Below are 22543 nucleotides of genomic sequence, written 5' to 3'. Positions count from 1 at the left end.
ACTGCCTAGCATCAGGCTCACATATAAGCTTTCTGACTCCATAGTATTGTTTTAATCAGCATTTCTTATAAGAAATAAGAGCTGGAATAGAGCTCTTGGAGCTCTGACTTGTGTTCCTATCAGTCGGACTGGGACTGCTGATGTCTCATATGGAGTCTCCAACACCTTCCTGATTCACTATCAGGCAAATAATTTATCCCAGACATAAGCGTGATCTGTTCACACCACTATGAAGAATTAATGGTCCACATTGACGTTCCACACTTGTTAGTTCTCAAGGGCAAATTTTCACGCAGAGGACAATTTTAAGACCAGACAGAATTTTTAACCAGCTGAATGCTACCTCAAACAGGCTGTGCAAACACCCAAAGTGTTTTCTTTAGTACATCACCTTCCAGTGAAATAGCAGTACCTCTGTAGGACAGTGTTGCTCTGCTAGATAATCTACATCTGGCAGTGAAAACGCTGAACTTTCATTCTTTTGCTTCTCAACTAAAGCAACAGAAAAAATTTAAGGCAAGTGATGCTTAGTGCTTAATGAGGATTTTCCAGCATCAAAAGAATAATCGTGAATACCAAGAGAGCCAGGGCGTGGAAATGGCATCCATGGCTATGTTCCCCTCAGCCTGCACATTTCCTGTGTCAGGCAAAGAACGCCAGAATTGCAGTCTGAAACAATGCCATGGCCTGTATATCGGGTAGGTCTGAATGCCTGGCTGTCCCCAAGGGATGCACTATTAACTCTGAGGACTCACATGGCTGGAATGCTGCAAAGTGTGCCTCAAAATTCACTCAGCAGTGAATGCCAGCACCAGTCCTGAGAGCCTCAGGCAACAGAGATGCAAGGTCCCATTTCTGTGCAAAGATTTCTGTGCAAAGGTTGTGCCCAAAAGGTCAAGGATGGAGGCAGTGCTGCAGCCTATGAATCCCAGGGAAGGCTCCACCGCAGTGGGTTCCATATGGCAGGATCCAAATTCAAGAGACTGGGAAGCATCCATCTGGGGATCTTACCAATGCTGCAATACATTAACATGGACATAAACTCCCTAAATGTAGTAATAATCACCCAAACTTTCAGATTTTGTTTAGATCCAGTGTGCATTAGGTCATTTTTATACTGAGTACCTCAGTTTCACCACACAAAATAAGGGCACTGACTGCTTAGGAACTCCACTTGAGCTGAATGTGAATACCCACAGCAAGACACGCAGGGCTGTGCTTTTGGATAGCATCTGACTCGTTCCAGTGGCCTCATCAGCTGGTGACACCACTTGTGACATTCACATTCTTTGACTGGGTTTTCAGAACAAACACAGATAAAACGCAGTACGTCATGAATTCATTAAGACAGGACACTTAAAAGGATGGTCCTTGCAAGGGATATTGCGATTTTGTCACACACCTTTTTCACTGCCCTCTCCCTGGGCTCTTTCTGCCAGCCCGTCTCACCGGGTGCTCCTCACAAGCCCAGGGAACTCAGACAAATGTATGGTGATGGTATTAGTGCTTGCTTTCAGCTTCATTAATGGCAGTGAGGTTTAATACTACAACGGTCTCAACATTCCTGTGTGGTATTACTACACAGCACCTCAGATGCTAAATTTAAAACATTTACCAAACTATTCCAAGGTTTTGATCCAAGCTCTTCAGAGATTAAGAACCCTCTAACTTCACCCGGGATGTTTTTGCCACACGATCAGACTCTCCTAGGGTCACAGATCGCTTTCTCGCTCAGGCAAGAATGAAGCAGTGCTTTTTAACAGGACTCCATGAAGTTTAAATGCCTCATATGGAAAAGCAAGTTGAAAGCATACCTTCTCCTCCTGAGGAAAATCCCCATCTAACGTCGAAGCAATCTTCTTTCCCCTGTTTTTCCCTCAGACCGTGACCCGTCTACAGAGCTGCACAGCAACGCTCTCATCCTCCCCTCACCGTCAGAGCATTTCCTCAGGCTTTCAGGCAGTAGCAGCCCCGTTTCTGCCCTGCAGCTCCTCACTCAGCCCTCACGGCCCCTGATGGCAGCCACCTCTTGCCCTCCCTGTGGGCGATCTCCCTCAGGGCGGCCGCTGGCGGCAGAGCAGGCCGTGGGGGTGCTGCTGTGGTGGTGCCTGGGGTCACCTCAGCGCCACGCAGGCGCTTATCAAGTGGCGGCCGGTTCAGAGGTCTGCTGGAAAACCACCTGCGGAGACAAAGTGCTCCTGCGGGGGATGAATTCCTCTGGGGCCTGGGCAGGCTGCAGCTGCTCCTGGAGTAGCTTGCGACAAATTGCATCTAGCAGAAGCAATTGTGGAATGACAGAACATCCCCAGCTGGAAGGGAGCCACAAGGAGCATCGAGTCCAACTCCTGGCTCCACGCAGGACCCCGCAAAAATCTAACCATGTGTCTGAGAGCGCTGTCCAAACACTTTTTGAACTCTGGCACACTCAGGGCCGAGACCATGTCCCCGGGGAGCCTGTTGAAGTGCCCAACCACTCTCTGGGTGCAGAACCTTTTCCTAACACCCAGCCTGACCCTCCCCTGTCCCAGCTCCATGCCATTCCCTCGGGTCCTGTCACTGTCCCCAGAGAGCAGAGCTCAGTGCCTGCCCCTCCGCTCCCCTCGTGAGGGAGCTGCAGGCCGCCATGAGACCATTTTACACAGTCCTCATAAGCACTGGTACAAAGACAGTGAAAGGCACAGACAGGCTGAGCTGGATGGATGATGGCAGTAACATAAGCATTTTGTCTGCCTGCCATGACTGGATCCGAAATGTGATTTTGCTGCTGGCAGCAGGGCTGCACCTGAAGTGCTGAAGTCAGACCCGAACACTGCATCAGCAGAAGCTTGTTGGTACCTTTAAGTCCTTTCCAAACAGCAAAAGCAACAGCCAAAACACTGCTAACAGAATGAGATGTTGAAGGACCTTCAATCCCTAATTTTTGGCTAAAGGAAGCAAGGTGCCAGTTCCCAAGTATCTGGATGTGCGAATTCTTTCCTGGATGCCACATCCAGGCAGCCAAACCTCGTCCCACTACAGAGATTCAAAGAAAAGGCCTGTAACTAAACACAGCTTCCCTCCCTTTTCCCTCTTTAACACTTAAACTTCCTGTAGTGATTTCTTTTATCAAATATAAATTTACTATATTAGTCGTATGTTATTATAATTATTAAATATATTCATAATATAAACATACACCTTTAAAAGCTTCTGATTAGCAATGTGTTGGCCTGCCTGGGTAAATTAAAACTTCAGTTTATGACTCGTCTCGTTATCATCTGCTATAAACCAAAAATAGAAGGGAATTGTTCTCTGAGCACCCTAAAAGGTTCACTCCCTTGCCTCCCTAAAAGCCAGTGCACAGCTGGATGCAGCTGGAGCTGGAAGGGGCGAACAGCTGCGATGTAAAAAGAAGGGCTTTTAGTCTCATTCTGTGCATCTGAAGGGGCACTGATAGTTGAGAACAACATCCATACTTCTAGATATTCAAACTAAAACACCCCTGGCTTATACATTATATCAGACGATTTCACTGCACTGTTTACATTTTTCCATTTCCTTTTTCCAGCTGTATCTTCTCTGTTAAATGTTCAACAAAACAAAACAGAAGGCTTCCTCTTCACCTATTTCCTGTTTGACCTAGAATTTCTTGCATAGAAAAGCTCCTATACACAGCTCCAATAGATGAAAGTGGCTTTACCAGTATGCAAACACTTCAGTTTCAATGTTTTACACCTCCCAAACAGCACCAGATAGTTTTGAATTCACAGGAAAAGTTTTCCTGCGTAACTCAGGTACATATTTAAATCCATAAAGTTTCTGAAATCTGTCTAGCCAATAAAAAATCCCTTTTCTAAGTTTTTTTCTAATTTAGCCAACGCTGTTCGGGGTGTGGGGGTCAGTTATTATACTTCAATAACTACTTTCATGAACCATGATTGTGTGTTTTACTCACAAAGTACTCCCAGGTATCCACGTCCTTAGTCTAAACAAGACTCACTCTCTGCTCTGGTTCAATGCCTGTCCCACTAATAACCAGGGACTTTCTGCCCTGTTGACCTCCTGCTCCTGTTTCTTCATTAGGGGATGACAGAGTCCATTGAGACTGTCTGACAAAAGCCTTTCAGTGTGTCACAGAGATTAGAACAAAGCATAGCCTAGGAGGTTAAAGTATGCCCTCCTTGACTTTTATCAACAGCAAAGTTGGTCCTGCCTGAGGGACAAAAGCACATCAAAGTACAAAATCAAACAAGCTTTGAAAGCGGGAAACAGTGGAGCAGCATCTGCTCAAGGAAGCTGTAAAGAGGGCTCCATAACCCTGCAAAGAACAAAGGTGAGAGTGTTTCAGGAGGAAGTCATAGCCAAGCTCACAGTTAAGACAAAAAACAACAGAGCTTCCGATCCTCACCAATACAGAGAGTCTTTACCAATTATTAACGTGAAACGTGTTACCACTTTGTTAACGAAGACTTGCAACCTGATCTGTGCAGAGTCTTTACGGAGAAACAACTGCTGAGAAATCCTTATGTTGAGCTAGCACTGTTCAAGTTCCCATTGCAACTGTTTGGTAGGTGCAGTCCTTTACCACGGTATGGTACATACATACTGTAGCAGGAACCGCTCCTCCTCCCAAATGTTTGGGGATCCGCACATCAGGAGCTTCCCAAAGCACATGTCCCTGCCCAGCGTCTTTCAGCTGGCTGCACAGTAGTTCAGTTCACCACACAGCAAACTCAGTGTTGAAACACCAGTGTCGACACTTGACATCTGCAGACTTGTTAAAAAAAAAAACAAGCAGTAGCTGTAAAACATTCTCCAATGCCAAAGAAAACTTGTCCCTTAATTACCTCCCTAATTAGAACTTCCACGGTCCCTTTTCCCACTCCTCCTCAGGAAATGGTCAGGGGAAGCTTTGTTCCAGTCAGTGAGGGGTCCCCAGAACATGTGCCAGGCAGACCTCCCACGTTCCTAATTAAGATCCTCACTCTCCTTTCACTTAATAGGACGTTGTCAACTTTCCAAAGCAACACGGACTCTTGTTGTTTTAAGAGAGAAAGTGGAGCCCTGACATATTGACAGCTCAGCCCTTTCAGCCTAATTTTATTTGAAGCTAATGCCAAGGATTGTTTTGCTACTAATTAATGTGAAAGGTGATCAGGAAAAGACATATTCCCAGCTTGGACAAAAGCCCCTTTGGATACAAAGTCTCTCCAAAAAAAAAAAAAAATCACTTCTCTGCACATGTAGCCTCCACAGCTTAATCACCATTATGCTTTAAAATATATATACATACATATATATATATATATATATACACACACACACAGGGTAACTTTGTCCATGCTCACCTGACAGAGCTCATCCTTCTCAGCTAGTTTGCATTATTAACCTCGTTAAGAATAGAACAGTAGGATCAGAGCTAAAACCCTTTCCTCTTGCACTCTTGGGGAGAAACCTCATGCTTGAAAAATGAGAATAATACAGCAAATTAAAATGTAGGCAATTCACTGGAAAAAAAATTACACCTCTGCTTGCTGATCCTTCACTGTTTCCCCAGCCTTACTGAATACCCGCGTACAAGAGTAAGTGTGCTCTGCATATATGACCTCATTAACCGTTTGTGTTCCCATTAGCAGAGAACGATTTCCTAAAATTTACAGAAAAGGGATGAACAAGTGGGTTTGCTACCAGTAACACACTGAAGAAACGCTATCTACTCCTGACGGAGCTGTGCAGTGGATGGGGAATTGTTTGTCATTCCCCTTACACCAATAACGAGCTCAGTTAGGAACACGACATGGTGCTGTAGCTGACAGCACTGTACATACGTCTTGGCTACTCTGCATAATTAATAGCCCTGGAACAAACCCGTGAGTAATGCAGTGCCCCAATGAAGATCACTCATCCTACCTCTCTATGAATTATTAGAGCTGTAATTTTGGTGTTACTTCAGCAAGCCTCTACAGGACGAGATCAAACAGACAAACTGCATTTCCTTCTTTCTGCAGGGAAAGGAGGATTTACGCTATTGCATAACGACAAGCGATGCACGCAGCTCCTGCCCCTGAAACTGGCTGTGAACCAGGTGTCACAACCTCGCTGCCCCCCCCACCTTTGTCCCCCTTTTCCTATCGCTGTTTCCCCATTTTACATCCGACTGTGCTCCATGCAAAGAAGACATGAAGACTCACAAAAAGAAAAACTCTGCTTATATATGACCTTTGTTATAATGAGGCCTTAAACTCCTTCTCCATGATAAGGGTATCCCACTTCTAATTTTATTTAAGTGGCAGTCAGGATACAAGTGCTGAACTATGCATTCTGGAGACGTGCTTTCAACTGAAAATAACACACTGGTTGGCTTTGGTTTTTAAATAAAATCTTATTACAACCACAGAAATATTATGGACATTAAAAAATACATTTCATGGGACCAAAATGATACAGCAGTTGTCCTTGCTTTATGCATGCTAACAAAACTCAGCTCATATGGATAGCTTGCTTCAGATGAGAGGCTTAAATTGTTCTGAGAACAGGTAATGTTTGCATAACTGAGTGACATGTTCTTGCCTGAGCACAGCTTAGACTGACAGGAAAAGGAGGAAATTTTATCCCATTTGTAGCTAAAGGGAAAAGCATGCACTAGTTTCAGGCTGCTGGAAGCCACGAACTCCTGTGCCACAGCAATGCCATGAAAGCAATCAACATTATGGCCCTAGCCCAGTCATCCAACAACCAGCTCTGCTGCCATAAATGTCCATGGCAGAACATACATTAGCTTGAGCGGGATAAAAACGTAACATAAACTCCATACCATCAGTAAATCTGGCAAATTTTCCAATCCATCCGTCTCCTAAGGGGTTGGCAACGACCATTTAGTAACCAGTTAAGGTTTCCCAAACCCTCTGAAGATGCAGGCCCCTATTTCAGCACCAAGAATTATCACACAGTAAGTTAGTGTGAAATATGAGTTTTGGTAAATAAGAGCACAGGTTGAAGTCCCAGTGTGCAGGCCTCACTGAGACCAAAAAGCACACACGTGGACTGAGGTAGAACAGGAACTGTTTGCCCAGAGCCTCACAAACCCAGACAGCTGGGTTCCTTGCAGCTCCTCTCCACTCAGAGACCCACACAGTCAAAAGAGACATTGATAAGCCCAGGGGATGTTCCCTAGAGCAGAAGAAAGCAGAAGCATCTTCCAAAACCGAGCAGAGAGGTGCACGATCCCTCAGCTGCCTCTCCCGAAGCTGAAGCCGGTTTCAGCTGTAATAACACAGAGCCACTCACCGAAGCCACAGGCAGCCTTCAACACGTGCTCTGGCCACATCAAGCTAGCAAGGGAGGGAGGGACACACACGAATGCAAAGGATAATGCACTTCAGACAGGTAGGCAGATGTGAAGACGAGGGTATTTTTAGCTCTTTGGTGAGCAGCCCTCGGGGCTTCGCGCTGCCATACACTGAATGAGCACAGAAGAGCCGGAGCAGGAATGAAGGGCAATCAGCAATGTCAAGTGTAACTCAGCACCTTAAAGGATTAAGCCTCTAACAAAAAGAAACCCTGCACAGAGAGCTAGAAATTAACCGTAACAACTTCTAAGACAGCCTATAGCAAACATGGCCAATGTTCTTGAGGTAAATTGACATAACCTGGTTCTACAATGGAATCACGTTCTGTAGAAACTTCGACATATTTTTCCTGTAAGATTCCAGGCCTGACCTGAGTGTAACACGCAGGAATCATAATGCACAGGAGGTCAAGACAAGAGCATCCTTTCACAGGGACATTTGGCTGAGTCGCTTTCTTTTCAGCGCAATGAGCTACAGAACCTAAGAGATCAAAGCATACAGGAATATATCCAGAAATCCTGCCTTTTAGACAGACAGATGAAAAAAAAAAAAGAAAAGAAAAGGAGGCAGACAACCTAGGGAGGATCCCAGCACTTTCCTTCTCTTCTTCTGGAATGCAGAATGAGGGAGAACAACCAGGGGTAGAGGGAAGAAAAAACGAGACCAAGAAGTCTGTCTGGCTACGCTTCCCTTTTATCAGGCTCACAAAGGCACTTCTAAGAAGAGTGGGAGGAAGCGAGAAAGGAGGCAGGCAACAAACCAATGTTAAAAAAAAAAATCACCTTTTAACATTCTTCCAGTAACAAGCTTTTGCCACAACACTATTAAAAGATTCTCCCTCTTTTTGTGATTCCCACAGGAATCTGCAGTCAATACCATGCCGACAGCTCTCTGCTCCACCCACTATTTGAGTAATTTTCATTCACCCTGAGTCACTTACAGGCTGGAAGGGTTAAAGGAGCAGAAAGACACCTGCTTCTAGCACACAGCATATAGGCGACTTCTGCTTTTCCAACTGGAGGCAATTACTTCAGTGGGTGGAGCTGTGAATAAAGGCTGTGATGGCATCTCTTGGGCCCAAGTATTCCATATTCTGGACCGTTTTAGACTCAATGGGTGGCATCTATTAATTCTTAATTAAGCCTGGAAATTCTTGTCTGGCAACAAATGAACAAACAAGCTTACTTTGATGTACAGACTAGAGGCAAGAGATGAAGTTCTGTAGTTTATGTGTGTGCTTTGGCTGCACATATGTTTAAAAAAAGGATCTTCAGCCAACGTGCTGTAGTTATACCAGCAAAAAACACTACTGCTGATCCAAGCCTAGAGAAGTCGACAGAAATTATTTCAGAGGATTTGGGCTCAGACCTTGCAATGCTAAAATACTAAGACTAAGCCCCTCCAACTCCCAACACATCGTACAGGTGCTATGTTCTTCCTTTAAGTGAGCAAACTTGAATAAGGCTGTCTAGCCATGATGGTACAGAGCTCACACTGGCTAAGTTGTTATTCATCTCCAGGCTAATTGTCTTCTAATACTACAGGAAGTTCTGTATATTGTCAAAAAGAATCTCCCTGCCACTTGACTGCAGGTTATCCAGACCTCTTAGCAAATGCTGAACTTCAAAGTGTCTCAAAGCAATTATCAAATTCTTCCATTAAAATCATAATAATGGTCCCTGAAAGTATGCAGAAATGTATACACACTTCTCTTCTGCAGTACCCATGCAGAAGTAGTTGCTGCTCTGAAAGCTTAACATACAAAAAATAAAGAAAAAGGGGAAAAATGACATAGGACTCACCATCCTCATGCCCTTCTCTATTCCTCCGTCGATGTCTGTCTCGCCGGTGGCTAATAACCGACTCTGTTCCTGTTTCATTGTCCAGTCCATCCCGGCTGCTGGCAGCATTTGGGCTGTTAGAAAACACATAGGAAGAAACAGTGGAGTCATCTTTTTTTCTTTTTTTTTTTCCTCATTTCTTTTTGATAAAAACAGTTGCATTTGTGAGCATATTGGCTTAGAAGCCAGAAAATTGTTATGAGGATTAGCTGCAGCCTTGGCAGCTGCAGCACAAGGTCCCCAAACTGCTCTGTTCACCCCCAAGACAGTTCAAAAGACAGTTCAATATCCATGCCCTGAGACACAGTGCTATTTGCACAGGAAGCATCATCGTAACATTGAAAAAGCTGCCACAGGACTGTTGCATGGAATTTCTATATGAAAAAAGCCTGCTGGTGGGCTAAGAAAAGGGATGATTTTAGCAGGCGCTGAGACGACAACAACAAAACAGCTTTAGCTGCTGATACTCTCACAGGACATGGGATTTCAGCACAGTCCCACAATGACAGCTCTAATATCACAAACCTGCAGCATACCTGCCTAACACAAGAACAAACTCACAATGCTGTTTTTTGGAAGAAGAAAACTTGCCAACCCTAAAACTCATCTCAGCCTCCAACCCCCGCCAAGTTCCTATGCATCTCTCAAATCCTTCCATGGGCATTCCAAAGATCACAATCCAAGAAACACATGGAAATACGCATGAACTCCTCCAGCAGAGGACATGCTCTACCAGGGGCTTATTCTCAAGGAAGTACTGGGACCGTGAACTGTCACCTTTTCTGCAACATCCATATATATATTTTAAAACCAAACCCTGTGTTTCAGCACACTTCCTGAAGTGCTTGTTCACCTCACCAAGGCTTGTTTCCCTGACCATAACCTGAGCTACCCCTGCGGCTTGCTGTCAGCCAAAGGGCAGAAGCCATACCTTACTGCAGCCACGTTTAATATAGAACGCTGACCTTGAAGGCTCAAGTCTTGCAAGTCATGGCAAAGCTCGAAATAATTAAGTGCGTGTCTGTGAAACACTCAGAGAGACCCTGGCCCTTTCCTCATGTTCTCAGCCGTCTGAAAGCTCCACAGCTCTGCCAGTGCCGCAGAATGCTTACCCTACTAAGTCCCTGTGAAGGGCCATTGGGATCTGACATAGGCTAATGCCCTGCTGTGGAAGTTTTCTCTTAAAAAGTTGCTGTTGATGCTCCTCCTCGCTCTCCCGCAAGCAGCACCCACCGAAAAGCAGTCCCCGACCACATCTGCCCCTCGCATCTGTTATTCACGCCCGACAGGTCCTCCTTGTGCACACCCACTGGCCACCAGCACACTTCCACCAAAGCACCAGTCATCGACACATTGCTCCTACAACTCCAGGCATGCCCTGCCACACATATTTAATGCAGATGCCCAGGATCTAACCAACTGGCCCCATGGTTTTTCGTGGAAGAGCTAAAAAAAGAGCCTTCCTACCATACACCCCAAGGACTTGCAGCTTCTTTTCCCCCCATCAGGTGGAGTGAGAACCCAGCCCTTCTGAACTCAGTTTCTAGAAACTAAGAAAGCAGGAACATTGGCACCAAACCGAGAAGTGACTCCTGGAGCGCGTGAGCCCAAGCCAAGTGGATATGGTGAGTCTCCGGGGCCTGACAGTGGCACCAGACAGAGGTTCCTGGTTCAGGTTCTGGCCTGCTGCGATGTGTCAACCGAGTGACAGTCGAGATGAAAGATTAAGGGATTTGGGCAGCACATTAATTCATTAAGAGCTTCTGTACTTCATTTTTGCTCTTAAGCATGAAACCAGAAGAGGTTAGGCAAGAGACTTTTCTTTCCCCCAAATTATTTGCTTGTATCTACAACTTGCACCCTCTTTACTCAGGCACAGGAACGGTGTAAAGCACGCGGGGAACTCACATGAATCTTGGCGGCTTTCTTCACTGATGAAAGCAGAGCACAGTACCTCTGAGACCTCGTACAAGGATGTTCTCACCAAGAACCTCAGTCCAGAAGTTTGCTGCTAGCACATATTTCTGCTGCTGTTCCTGCCCTCTTTCCTTGCCACTCCACCAGAACACCACTGTGCTCACCAAGAGTCTTTTCTCTAAGGCTAGTCTTGGACATTTCCTTACTGCACACCCTGACGGCTGGGCACGCACTGAGGGACCGTCCCAAGCAGTGAACATCAGCTGGAACAGAGCGAGCACACGTGCACAGCATTGCATTGAAGAGGATTGTTGAAAAGCCTTCTGCAACTGCACACCCACACGCTTTCCTTGTATGAATGAGATGTACTGACATGCCCACCACAGCAGTTAGGAAATAGAGGCTGTTAGTCAAGAAAACATTTGAATGCACGCTTTAAGCCCTGGTGAGGCTACCGACATGTGAGCAGGTATTTCAGTGTGGTCACAGGTACCTTTGCATTTCTCCTGCCAGCAAAACTGAAAGGGAAAGGGGCTGACCATTTCCTAAGGCAGCACCACACACAAAGAAGGGAGCTGGGAGCTGTGCTAGCCAGCCTGCGAGGCTCCCGGCCATCTCAGCAGCACCATCTCGTGACTACTGCTGTTACTATCCAGCCCTAAACCATTCCCCCGGCTAAAGCAGCTTACAGAAGGTGGTGTACAGCCTAACGAAGGGCCCAGAAAGAACCTTGCAGCTGGCTTGTTTCTCTCTCATTGCTGAGTGAACTCAGTTCAATTCAATTTCCAGTGCACAAGCCCAAGTGCTGTGTGCCAGTGGCAGTAAGGCAGCTCTGAGGTCACTCTGCTCAGCTCACTCCTGCACCTCCACCACTAACCCAGGAGCAGCCTCACCCATTCAGACCAACGCAGATTTGGCAACCACTGAGCAGAAGTGGCGGAGCACGAAATACAGGCTGAGCTTCAGAACCCTCACCAGGGAGGGAAAAAGTAAATTTTCTTTGCATTGAATCAATGCTGAAGCGAAGTATCAGTGCTGTCAGACAGCTTAGTTGAGATTACCTCCTCGCATCTGGTAATTATCTCATTCCCTGGGATGGTATGGCCTGCCTGCCTGCCTGCTCCATCCATTTCTTGTAGGCTTTGTAGACCAGGAACATTTTTGTTTGTACAGTTACACAACGCCTAGCTTGGTTGGGGCTTCTTATATAAATAAGGCCCCAATCATCAGTGAAGAAGGAAGACAGGAGATGACAGATCTGTTAGGTTTAATTGCGTTTAAAAAACCCCTCAGGGATTTAGGAGCCAGGAAGGTAAGTCTCTCTCAGAAAGGAACGTGATAGGTGAACAAACAGCAATACTCAGGTTTGGGCTGTGCAGGTTACAGGGTTGCACTACTCATCTCTTACCAGGAAACACTTTCCAAGCACACAGAGTGCAGAAATGGCTCTAAACACACTATTGCAGAATCACCACACCAAAATCCCAAGATACAGCATTTAGAAGAATGCCAAAGAATTGTAAGTGAGTAAGGAGTGAACTACAGTCATGATGCAAGCTCTGGAAACCACGCTTTATAATGAAAAATGTGAGCAGCTCTACTTAGTTTATCCAAGAGAAACAAACCATTTCAAAATCCAGGGAATTCATTATCCCTTGGAATCTTTACATCTAGAATAGATGTCATTTTAGATGAAATGCTAATAGCTAAACAGAATGAAGTGGCTTCGTGCCAAATAACCGAGTGAAATACTCTGCCGTGTGCTACGAAAATAAGGTTAGGGCATCATTAGACTCACTTCTGGACTGAAAGACAAATCCCAAGAACAGAAAACACTACAAAATGTTAAGAGATTCAAGTGTGAAGAGAAGAATCAAAAAGAGCATTAAGGGAGAACAAGTTTCCGACCAGAAGGCCGACCCACAAGCCAGATTCTGTACTGCATTTTGAAACAAGAAGAGACGGAGGGGTGGAGGAGAGAGAAAGAAGGAAGGCAGTTCATCTGGGAACAAGAACACAAGCCAGGAAACACGACCTCCTGTGCTGCTACTCCTGACTCAGCATGACCTGTGTAAGTTACTTCACCTCTCTGAGGCCTCCCACGTTTGCTTCGCAACGTGCAGACACCATCACCTGCAGCCCTGCGTGCTTACTGACGGCACGACGACACCGACGGGAGCTGTAGGATGCTGGAGTGCAGCAGGTGCACCACATCACAGCTTAAACTTCTCCGGTCTGAAACACACGATTATTAGCAGTGTGGTTCCGCAAGCACACTCTTGTGCCTGACTTACAATATAACTAGTTTTTTAAAAAGATCTCGCAGTTATTACCTTTAGGTACAGGTCAGGAAGACAAAGAACTACTTATGCTTGCAAGCCATGTGACTACGCTCCCTGAAGCCTTCCCTAGCCAACACAAAGCAATTCCTGGACGCACGAGGGCAGTAAAACCCTTGCTAAAAGCCCAGTGTCAGGCAGGGTTTGTATTTTTCTCTTGTCAAGATTTCTTGTCCCCCATAGAAACCATTTATCTGTAAAAGACTCGCAGAGAACACTCAGGGCTCTTCCAGGCACGAGATATCTCAGAAAGCAGTGGAAACACGTCACAACGGGCACATCAAGGCTGGGTTTCCTTCTCAAAACATGCAAACCACTGCCGCGCTAGCACCGGGGCTGTGCTCCCTGCATCAGCCCATCCTTCTGGCTATTTGTTCATGTCAGCGATTCAGAGCAAAACGCAAGGTGCCAGCCAAGATTGGAAAATGCAGCAGATGTTAATCCCTACATCCTAGGGCTGCCTGACACTCTGATCCCTGCAGCAAAAAGGGCTCAACTGAGAGCGTCAGCGCTCACAGATGTGACGAGCACGAGAAACTCTGCCAAGTCGAAGACCTGAGAGGCCCCAAAAGCTCAGTTTAGCTAAGCAAATGCCACTTTTTATGCCGTAGGAAAGATGGGGCAGATTTATTTACTATACATAGAGAAAGAGGGCTTCTGGACATTAACGCCAAATTTACAACAGATGCACGAAAACCTCGGAGAATACCACCATCTGGTTATCCGTGGAGAAAAAAATAAGCAGAGCTTTCTGGCAGCTAGCACAGGAGACAGGAACGTTGGTTTCTGCTCTGATGTGGGCGCTCCAGCGCTGTACCAGCCCTTGCAGAAGCTTGAATATCCATCACTTTTACTCGCTGTGCATCAGCTCACATTATTTTCTGCTTCTTGATCCACAGTTCAAAGTCTCTCTTTGCATTCACCACATTTTAAAATAACGGTAAGTGGTGAAATTCAGAACTTGAACTGCTTGAAGTTTAGCAGTGTATAGGCTTGGTGTGTGTAAGGTTTAAGAACACAGAAGACACGTAGGATATATATTTCATTCCAACAGTGACAGATTCCTTTTCTTCCCACCTCCCTTTTAACTCCTCAGTTCTACCAAGTACACTATTTTTCTACCAGTACCAATAAATGGTCAGCTTGCAGAAGCAAGGAGGAATGTGGGCAAGAAACAGATAGGAACTGTGTTTTTTTGGTTTAAAAAAGGAAAAAAAGACAACTTGCTCTTACTGGAAGGACGGAGGCCGGGAGTCTCCGATGCCACCTGTTCTCTCGATGGGAGGCGGAAGGTCTGCGTGGCTCTCGGTGCACTGCGAGCCTGTGTCGGAGTGGGAGCTTTCAGCCAGGACCAGCTGTCAAGAGAAAAAAAGAGAATTACACACATTTGTACGAGTTTCTCCGTTCCGACAGGTGGTCAGCCACTGCTTTGCTGTGCACTCTGTGATTATCTAAGAGAGGAAAGGAAGTGCTTAGTGCCTACTTGGACGGATTCCTGCCAATCTTCCACAAAATCAGGTTACATTCAGCCTCAGCACAAGAACTCCACCAGCCAGGATACGCAGGGAACACCACAGAGGTTTTCCTCCTCTCGGAACAAGCGAGCACTCGGGGCAGGGAGTGCACGTGCGCGCGTCACTTGTCATTACAGCACCCTCGGAGTTTCCTAAGCATGCAAATCGTCAGCATTCCTTGCAAAATGCACGCACGTTGCAATGCTGCGCTTTCAGCCTGGTTTTGTCCTGACAAAAATAAAAACCCAAACCTGAAACTTGACAGCACGATGCCCCAGTACTACAACTTCTTAGACAAGGACCCTCAAATGTAGGAAAATTCAAAATTTGGTCTGGACCAAGCACCGTATCTCAGAGCTGCCCCCATCCCTATTAGGAGTCTGCACTAAAAACAAAATCCACCAGTCTCAAGAGCCATAAACATCTGGAGGAACAGACGCCTGACGTTCATCATACTCGTGCGTCCTGGGCCCGTTTTGTCCCTTAGCATTCCCTTAAGGCCGAGCTGCAGGAGAGGAAATTCATTTTCCAGCCATACCACGAACACCAGGCTGTGCAGCGTGCACCCTTCAGTAATTCACAACGACCTGAAAACATCCTCAGTTACTACGAGGGAGGCTGCTGGGTGATGGGTCCGAGGTACGGACATGGCACACGAGAGGCTTTCTATACTCAGTCTCGTTTCCAATAAATGCAGGACAGCAAGGCCATCTCCATGCCTGTTGTGACATCTCTAATTAGCAGATAAATAGACGAGAGAAAGACGAACAAGTCTGTCTCCCTATCCCCATCCTCCTCATTTGGAGCTCATAATAATAACCTGATTGACAGTGGCTCTTACATTTTAGTAAGACCTGACTCCATCCACTTAATTTATTACTTTTCTGTAATTTTTTTCCCAAAAAAAGGCTAGAGATGCTTTGTGTTGAAAGATCCTTTTACACACCTGGGTGAAAGTGGCTTTCTGCATCAATTTTCTCAAAACCCTACTAATGCTGGAAAAAATTCCTGGCTGAATGTACACTTTTGCTGCCAATAATTCAGTAAATTTCTGATACGAAAATCAGCATCTGTGCCTCGGTTTCCTAACGTAGAAAGGCAGAACACTATCGATTTTGCGGAATGTAGATCAGAAGAATTAACATGCATAAATGAAACAGGAATCCTGGGGCATAAAGCATACCACACTGCATAAAGCATCAACACAGAAAACCAACCAAGGCGCACGGCTCCTAGATTCCTTTTAACTTCTCTCTGCAAACAAAATGTGGTAATTCTGTTCCACTTCTAATTCAGCTTCACCTCCTAGAAATGTTGCTTGCTTGTTGTTATTAGAGAGCCTAACAAAGCTGTCCTCTCCTACCCAAATTGTGAAGGCAGATGACCAACACGAGGGTTCGGCCTGAAGTGAAAACAGAACTCCACCACCTGAAAACTAGATTTTAAATATCAGTGTTTAAAAACGTTTAAAATATCAGTGTTTAAAAATCAGTGTTCCTGTGCAGGAAAGGCCACCGAGGGCTGCCCAGGCTTCAAACAGGAGGGCAAGGAGGCAGCGAGGACGGGGAAGCAGCGCCGCTGGCACCGCTGCGCTGGGGACAGATCGAGGCTGAAGGAAGCAACTTGCTCGCCTCGCACAGGAGGAGTCCTGAAAGCAAATGCAGACTTTGCACATCCTCATCTAGTTCCTTCCCTCACTATATGTTGAATGTTTTGGTAAGAATGGGGGAACAAGCCCTGCAAAGCAGAAAGGAGGCTAAAAGCGATCCCTTCATTCACTCACAGCCCGCTGGCCACACGCTCCCCTCGCTGTCCACTGCCACCAGAAGTCAGCCCTGAACTCGTGGCCTGGAGGTGAAAAGGTTGATATCCAATTACCGTCCCCTGAGCCACCTAATCCCTTTGCCGAGTCGCTCTAAACAATACGATTATAAGGCCTTTAATTAAGTAAACGCTCAAGGACCGATGTAGATCATTACCTTTGACTAAGAGGCAGCGAGGGCTCGGCTTCCCTCCCTTTTTAGCCGCGAAGAGCTAGCCCTGTGCAAGGGACTCCGGTTGCGATCGGTTAATTTATCAAAGACTGATTGTAGCATGATCATCAGACAGACGCTAGCTGTTAAAGAAGGGGATGGAGGAGGAGAGGGGAGGGTACAGGAGGGGACTGGTGCGTTATTCCTACGAGCACATGCCATAAACGTGGAATCTCTGGGCAAGTGCTTTCAGCAACAAAATCAAACCAGGGGATAAAAAGAAGTGAAGAAACGGAGCGTAGGAAAGATCTACACATAATCTAAACTGCATCCATCCCTGCAAACCGGGCTGGGCTGCGATTCCCCAGGGACAAGGCCCTGGGTGCCCCCTCCTCACCGACCGGCAGTGGGATTAGCGGGCAGCCAGCCTCACCCTGTGCCAGCACCAGCACAAAGGGAAGAGGGAACCCATCTTTTGGCTGCACTCTGGAAACACCCCACCTCAGACCTGAATCCGCTGACTGCGATTTAGACGCATCCTTTGGGGTGAAAATTTGCCCCCGAGGAATGAAAGCAAACAAACAAAGAAAACCCAAAACAAACAGGAGCGTAAGGGTTAGATGGGTTGCCTAACGCGATCCTGCTCGTGATAACGGGATCTGGGAGGTCCTGCAGGAGGACCTGACTTCAGAGACTTAAGCGAGAGATCTGGAAGCAATTAAGTTGTTAAAAACAAACAAAGGCTGTCCAGATTTATGGCAGGTGACAACCGGAGCACTCACCCTTCATCAGAGCTCTCGTTCCTGACTCACCGAGCTGTGCTCAACAGCACTGGGCTAAAAATGCACATCTGGATGGCTGCAGACCACATTAACAAAAACACTGCGACGAGCATTAAGAACGCTTTTGTTGTGCCAGAAAAGTAAACATGCAGTAGAAGACAGGACGTGCAGCCCAATTATTAAGATTGCACTATGTAGCTGATTTTCCCCGAACACCCCAGCCATCAGAAAGGCAGCGTAGCACCAAACCCAGCAGAAACTGGACTCAGCTGGAGCCTCCGTAGCGAAGTAGCAGCCCTGCCCCTTTCCAGCCACGCTGAGAAATGCCTTGGATTTGATGAGAGTCTGATGGTGCCTGCAGAAGGGGAGGGATTTGGGGGGTGCAGCCTCCTTCCCTGAACTCACCTCGCTGCAACGGCCCCGGCTGCACGCGTGTCCCTGCTTCGCGGCGTTAGGTATGTGCTCGACTCTTCCTACAACAAATTAAATGCTCCGTAGAGCATTAAGCATCCTACCAGCTTTAGGACAAGCTGTGTCCTTTCCTTTGGAGAGCTATGGTAGGAATAAAAAGCTCCAAGGTTACACCGCTTTGAACGGAGAAGATAACGCACTACGGGACTGCCACATCCAGGCTTCTCACCGCGTTTCCCCAAGAAAAGCGGCGTTATCCCCAGCTCCCTGGGCAGAAGCCAGCCCTGGTAACTGTATTTCCCCCACCGAGCTTCCCCTGCAGCCCTGACCGGCCGTAGCATTTTATTGCACTCCTTTGCCTATGCCGTGCTGCTCAGGAGCACGCCTGCGGGCTGTGCACCAGCTGCACCCCAAAGGACTGCGCTTCAGAGGGAAATGTGGACGTCTTCTGTGTGGCTCACATGGAGGCAGTTAATAAGGAAGTGTGGAACTCATTGCGACGGTCGATTCAGTTCATTCCATCGTCCTGAGTGCTGGCTGCTTTTCCAGCCGAGGCCCCACCGTCACACTGGCTGCTAAATCTTGCCCAGGAAGCAGCGAAGGCTGTAACTAATAACTACTGGATGAAGGACTAGGACATAGAACTAATGACAGTCTCTATATTTTGGAGAATCTTAATGGTCCACCACCAAAAATGCAAACTATAAACCTAGTAAGCAATAGCCCTCCACCCCAAATCAGTGATTCAAAAAAAACCACCCCAAAATCAAAAGGACAACGTGTAAGAAAAACAAGCAGGACACAGGGGGACTGGGGAGGAGGTCCAGATGTCTCCCTGGGAGCAGCGACTCCAACCCAGTGCTAATCTAAGTGTGCGTTGAGTTCCCAGGGCAGCAAAAGTCAGCAGCAGCTGAAGACTTGCAGATCCTCCCTTGAACATTTTCCCCTATGAAAATCAGTCCTGCCTATGACACCAAGATCAAAGTTGCGAGCTATGACAAATAGAAGGATTCAAATGTTATTAAAAAAGATGAAACTCAGATTTCCAAACGTCAGTCATCTTGTAAACTTCAAAGCAGTCGCTGCATCAGTGCAGAGAGGAGCCAGGGGGAGGAGAGAGCTGAGCTGCAGCGGCTGCGCCTCATGTTCCAATTTTAAATATGTTGTCTGGAAGTGAAATACATACACACATCGCAGCAATTTGCAGCGAGGATGACAATTATCACAGATGGCTTTGAGAAAGAATCCAAGCTCTCTGCTACCAGCTTGGATCCTTTCACGATGGCTCCACATTTTCTAGCAAGGAAGACAAGGAAAGCTCAGGTCCCTCGGGCTGGAAACCGAACAAGGAAGCAGCCCTGCCCAAAATATGGTTTTTTTCCAAGAGGTAAAAACCAACTTTGCTTGCCCTGAAATATACAGACGCAATTAACTGTTAAGTTCCACTGCATAGGATATGAAAGGGATCCAAACTGCGAACAATTAACTTACAGCAAGATTTACATAAAATTCCCCCAATAATTAGCAGCACATAGAGGCAAATAAGCGCCACGATTTTATGGGTTTTAGCGTGGAAAAAGTAATTTGCGATTGGTAATGCAGGTCAGACACAGATGTTTCAGCTGATTGTTGAGCAGAGGGAACAGAAGCTCTTGTCAACATCATCTGCAAAAGGTGCTCCAAATGAGCTCTGAGAAGGGAGCTGCAACCTGAATCCCTGCTACTGGGGTGCGCATTTAAATTTAGAAACAAGCTGATGGATGGAAAAGGAGGGAAGAGAAGTCTTTTGAAGCAGTTTATCCATCCATACTACCTGCGCACAAGGAGGAGGATTTTAAGATTAAGTTATCAGACTCTGAGAGAGCTGCTGTCAGCTGCAGAAGACTTCCTACATGACCTTGCAGGGAAAGAAAGAAAAACCACAGAAAACTTGTGTGTCTCAGTTCCTACCTATAAGGTGGAAATAGCAAACAGTCAAGAAATACAAGGAAAATGGAAGGCTGAGGTCTTTGGAGCAGCAGCTGCGTCTCCCACCACGCACATGCACATGGCACAAGGAGAAAGAAACACACACATCAATCCTGGATGCAGCCTCCAAGCAAACCTGCAACATAAAAACCAGATAGCAGCAGACCGAATTTCACCCAAGAATGGGGGGAAAGATATGAAACAAGGTGCGAGTCCTAGGAGCAAGGATTATACATTTTTCTGCATTTGGCAAGCAGCCAGTAACCTATCCTGGAACGGGAATCACAATCAGAAAATTGAATTCACCCTTAAACGCGTTTCAGAAATTGTAATGTTTCTCTGAACCTAAGACAGTAACAACCGCAGAATTGAAACATAACATTTGGTGCTTGCATACATTTTCCCCTCGTTCTGATTTTACTGTTCTTTATTCTCTCCTGTTTTTCAGGCGGAAAACGGAGAAAAAGGCATATATTTTCATATTTCGTGTTATTTAAGAATCTGGGAAAAGAATTCATCTCTCAACTTGAGATCAAATGCCCTCGGGCTGTGGCTCACATCGGGTTTTTGGTTGGAAGGGGAGGAGGAAGGAGGAAGAAGTTAAACAATTGGGATGTAAAACAGAATGAAATAATCCACATCCTTATTCATGTGGAATAGTTTGGGGTTAGGGTTTGTTTTTCCTCAAACTCCAGAAGCGCTGTCCCTTGTTGGAACAACCTGAGGCCTGTTTTGCTGCACAGAAGAGCCACCACAATTGGGTAGAGGAGCTCAGGCTGAATCATCAGGGTGCTGAATCACCAGTGCAAAAGACCCGGTCTTTAACCAGCCCGCACCGACGAAAACAAACAGAGCCGTGCCTCTGAGTGTGCTGGGGGGAAGAGAGACCCGGCTCGGGCGTGCAGAAGGCGATCTGAGCACCAGCCTGACGTTTGTATTGGTACTTCTCAGGACAGAGTGTGGGAGAAAGGGGAAGAAACAGGAGGTGAACGACACTGAGGGGTAAATACAGCCCAAGTGTTGCATGCTGAGAAGGAGGAGAGGGCTTCTCAGGATCAATTTGCTCCCCGATAAGAGCCACTGCTTCATTTCGATCCTTTTGCTTTTAAACCAGATGCTGCTCTCACACTACGGCGACATAAATGATATCTTCATGGCCTTTTTCCATCTGGAGCTTTCGGGATGCTCCCTTCAGCTTGTTAATTACACACGAAGCCCATTCCCACACAGTCCGAACACCTCGCTACAGCACCCAGCAGCCCTCGGACCAAAGACAAAACCAGCACCACCAGCGTTTGTAGCTCACACACGTCCTGGAAGCAGCATGTTCTGCAGCACTGGGCTCCTCAAACCTTCACCAGCCCCTCGGTTAAAGAAAAAAGGGCCTGGTACCACGAGCACGCCTGCTCAGCAACGACTTGAAGAAGCCAGCACCACGGGATGCTCTGCTGCCACAGGACAGCGGCCACCAGCCAAGAACCTCACGGAGAACAAACCTTGCACTGCCTCCCACGGGACTCCACCAGCACCATCAGGTCTCAAGACAAGACCTGGTTTTTTATTTGATTAAACACTACTTTTATTCCCTAATACCAATTATTTTATTCCAGAGAACGAGGATTCCTTCCGACAACTGATTTGCTCCTCCGTGGGGCACGGCACGTGGGGAATCTCCCCTCCCTTGTGAGGGCGGGCAGACAGATCCCCTGTGTTCATTTACACCAGCATGACAATCGGTTTGAAACACTCATTGGTTTTCCAACCGAGGCACTTAGCTGGGTGGCAATACGTGGTCAGATCTACGAGCACACTGGTTATTAGTCAGTTGTTGCTGCTGAGTCAAATCGCTGGAGCACAGAAGCAAAAAAACAAGGTACGCAGGTCCTACAAAAAAAAACAGTAGCTGTTCCTCTGAATGCATTTCTCAGCGACAACTGCCTTTTAAGAGAGTACAGGCTGAAGGGAGAACAGTCTCCTGGTTTTTAGGACCTCAACTGAATACAAAATCTAAGTGCTTAACACTCGGTACACATTGGGGGTACGCAGGAGGGCTCAAGTTAAGCTCATGCATTAGAAAGCAAGACTTCTGACCATCAGGATCCATGTACCAGCTACCCTGCCGCTGTGTCAGACAACATATACATACACAGAGACACGAAGCAACGTACCCAGGACACCACTCTTCCGTTGAAGCACGGCAGCCTTGCATTGTCGTCTGAGATCTCCTCCTTCACCACCCTGAAAAAAAGATAGAAAGAAAGTCAAGAGTTTGACATGATATCAGATCCGAAGGGTTTCTTAGATGGTCCAGGAAAAATACAAATTTTTATTAAACATTGGTGTCAGCATGTCTTCTGTATTTAACAGGTAAGGCATTATTAGAGCAAAGGAAGCAAGCAAAAATAAAGGGTGGAAGGGTAGCTTTCCAAATAACCATCCCAAATCGGAAGGCACAATAGTAACTTCAATC

General features: G+C 46.5%; 1 protein-coding gene across 2 annotated transcripts in view; it reads right to left on the bottom strand.

Annotated features, from left to right (window-relative positions):
• DVL1 (dishevelled segment polarity protein 1) overlaps positions 1-22543 on the bottom strand; it is an 83945-nt gene that overhangs the window by 25797 nt on the left and 35605 nt on the right. For both annotated transcript variants that reach the window (XM_035557635.2, XM_035557636.2), the window contains exons 2-4: positions 22242-22311; positions 14659-14780; positions 9131-9243 (exon numbers count right to left, since the gene is read on the bottom strand). In XM_035557635.2, the coding sequence (XP_035413528.1) occupies positions 9131-9243; positions 14659-14780; positions 22242-22311 (305 nt within the window). The remainder of the gene's footprint in view (positions 1-9130; positions 9244-14658; positions 14781-22241; positions 22312-22543) is intronic.

This window comes from Cygnus atratus, chromosome 21 (assembly GCF_013377495.2).
Source record: "Cygnus atratus isolate AKBS03 ecotype Queensland, Australia chromosome 21, CAtr_DNAZoo_HiC_assembly, whole genome shotgun sequence".
In the NCBI taxonomy this organism is placed as follows: domain Eukaryota; kingdom Metazoa; phylum Chordata; class Aves; order Anseriformes; family Anatidae; genus Cygnus; species Cygnus atratus.
Note: the sequence above shows the minus strand (reverse complement) of the source record. Positions and strands in the feature narration are given on the sequence as shown.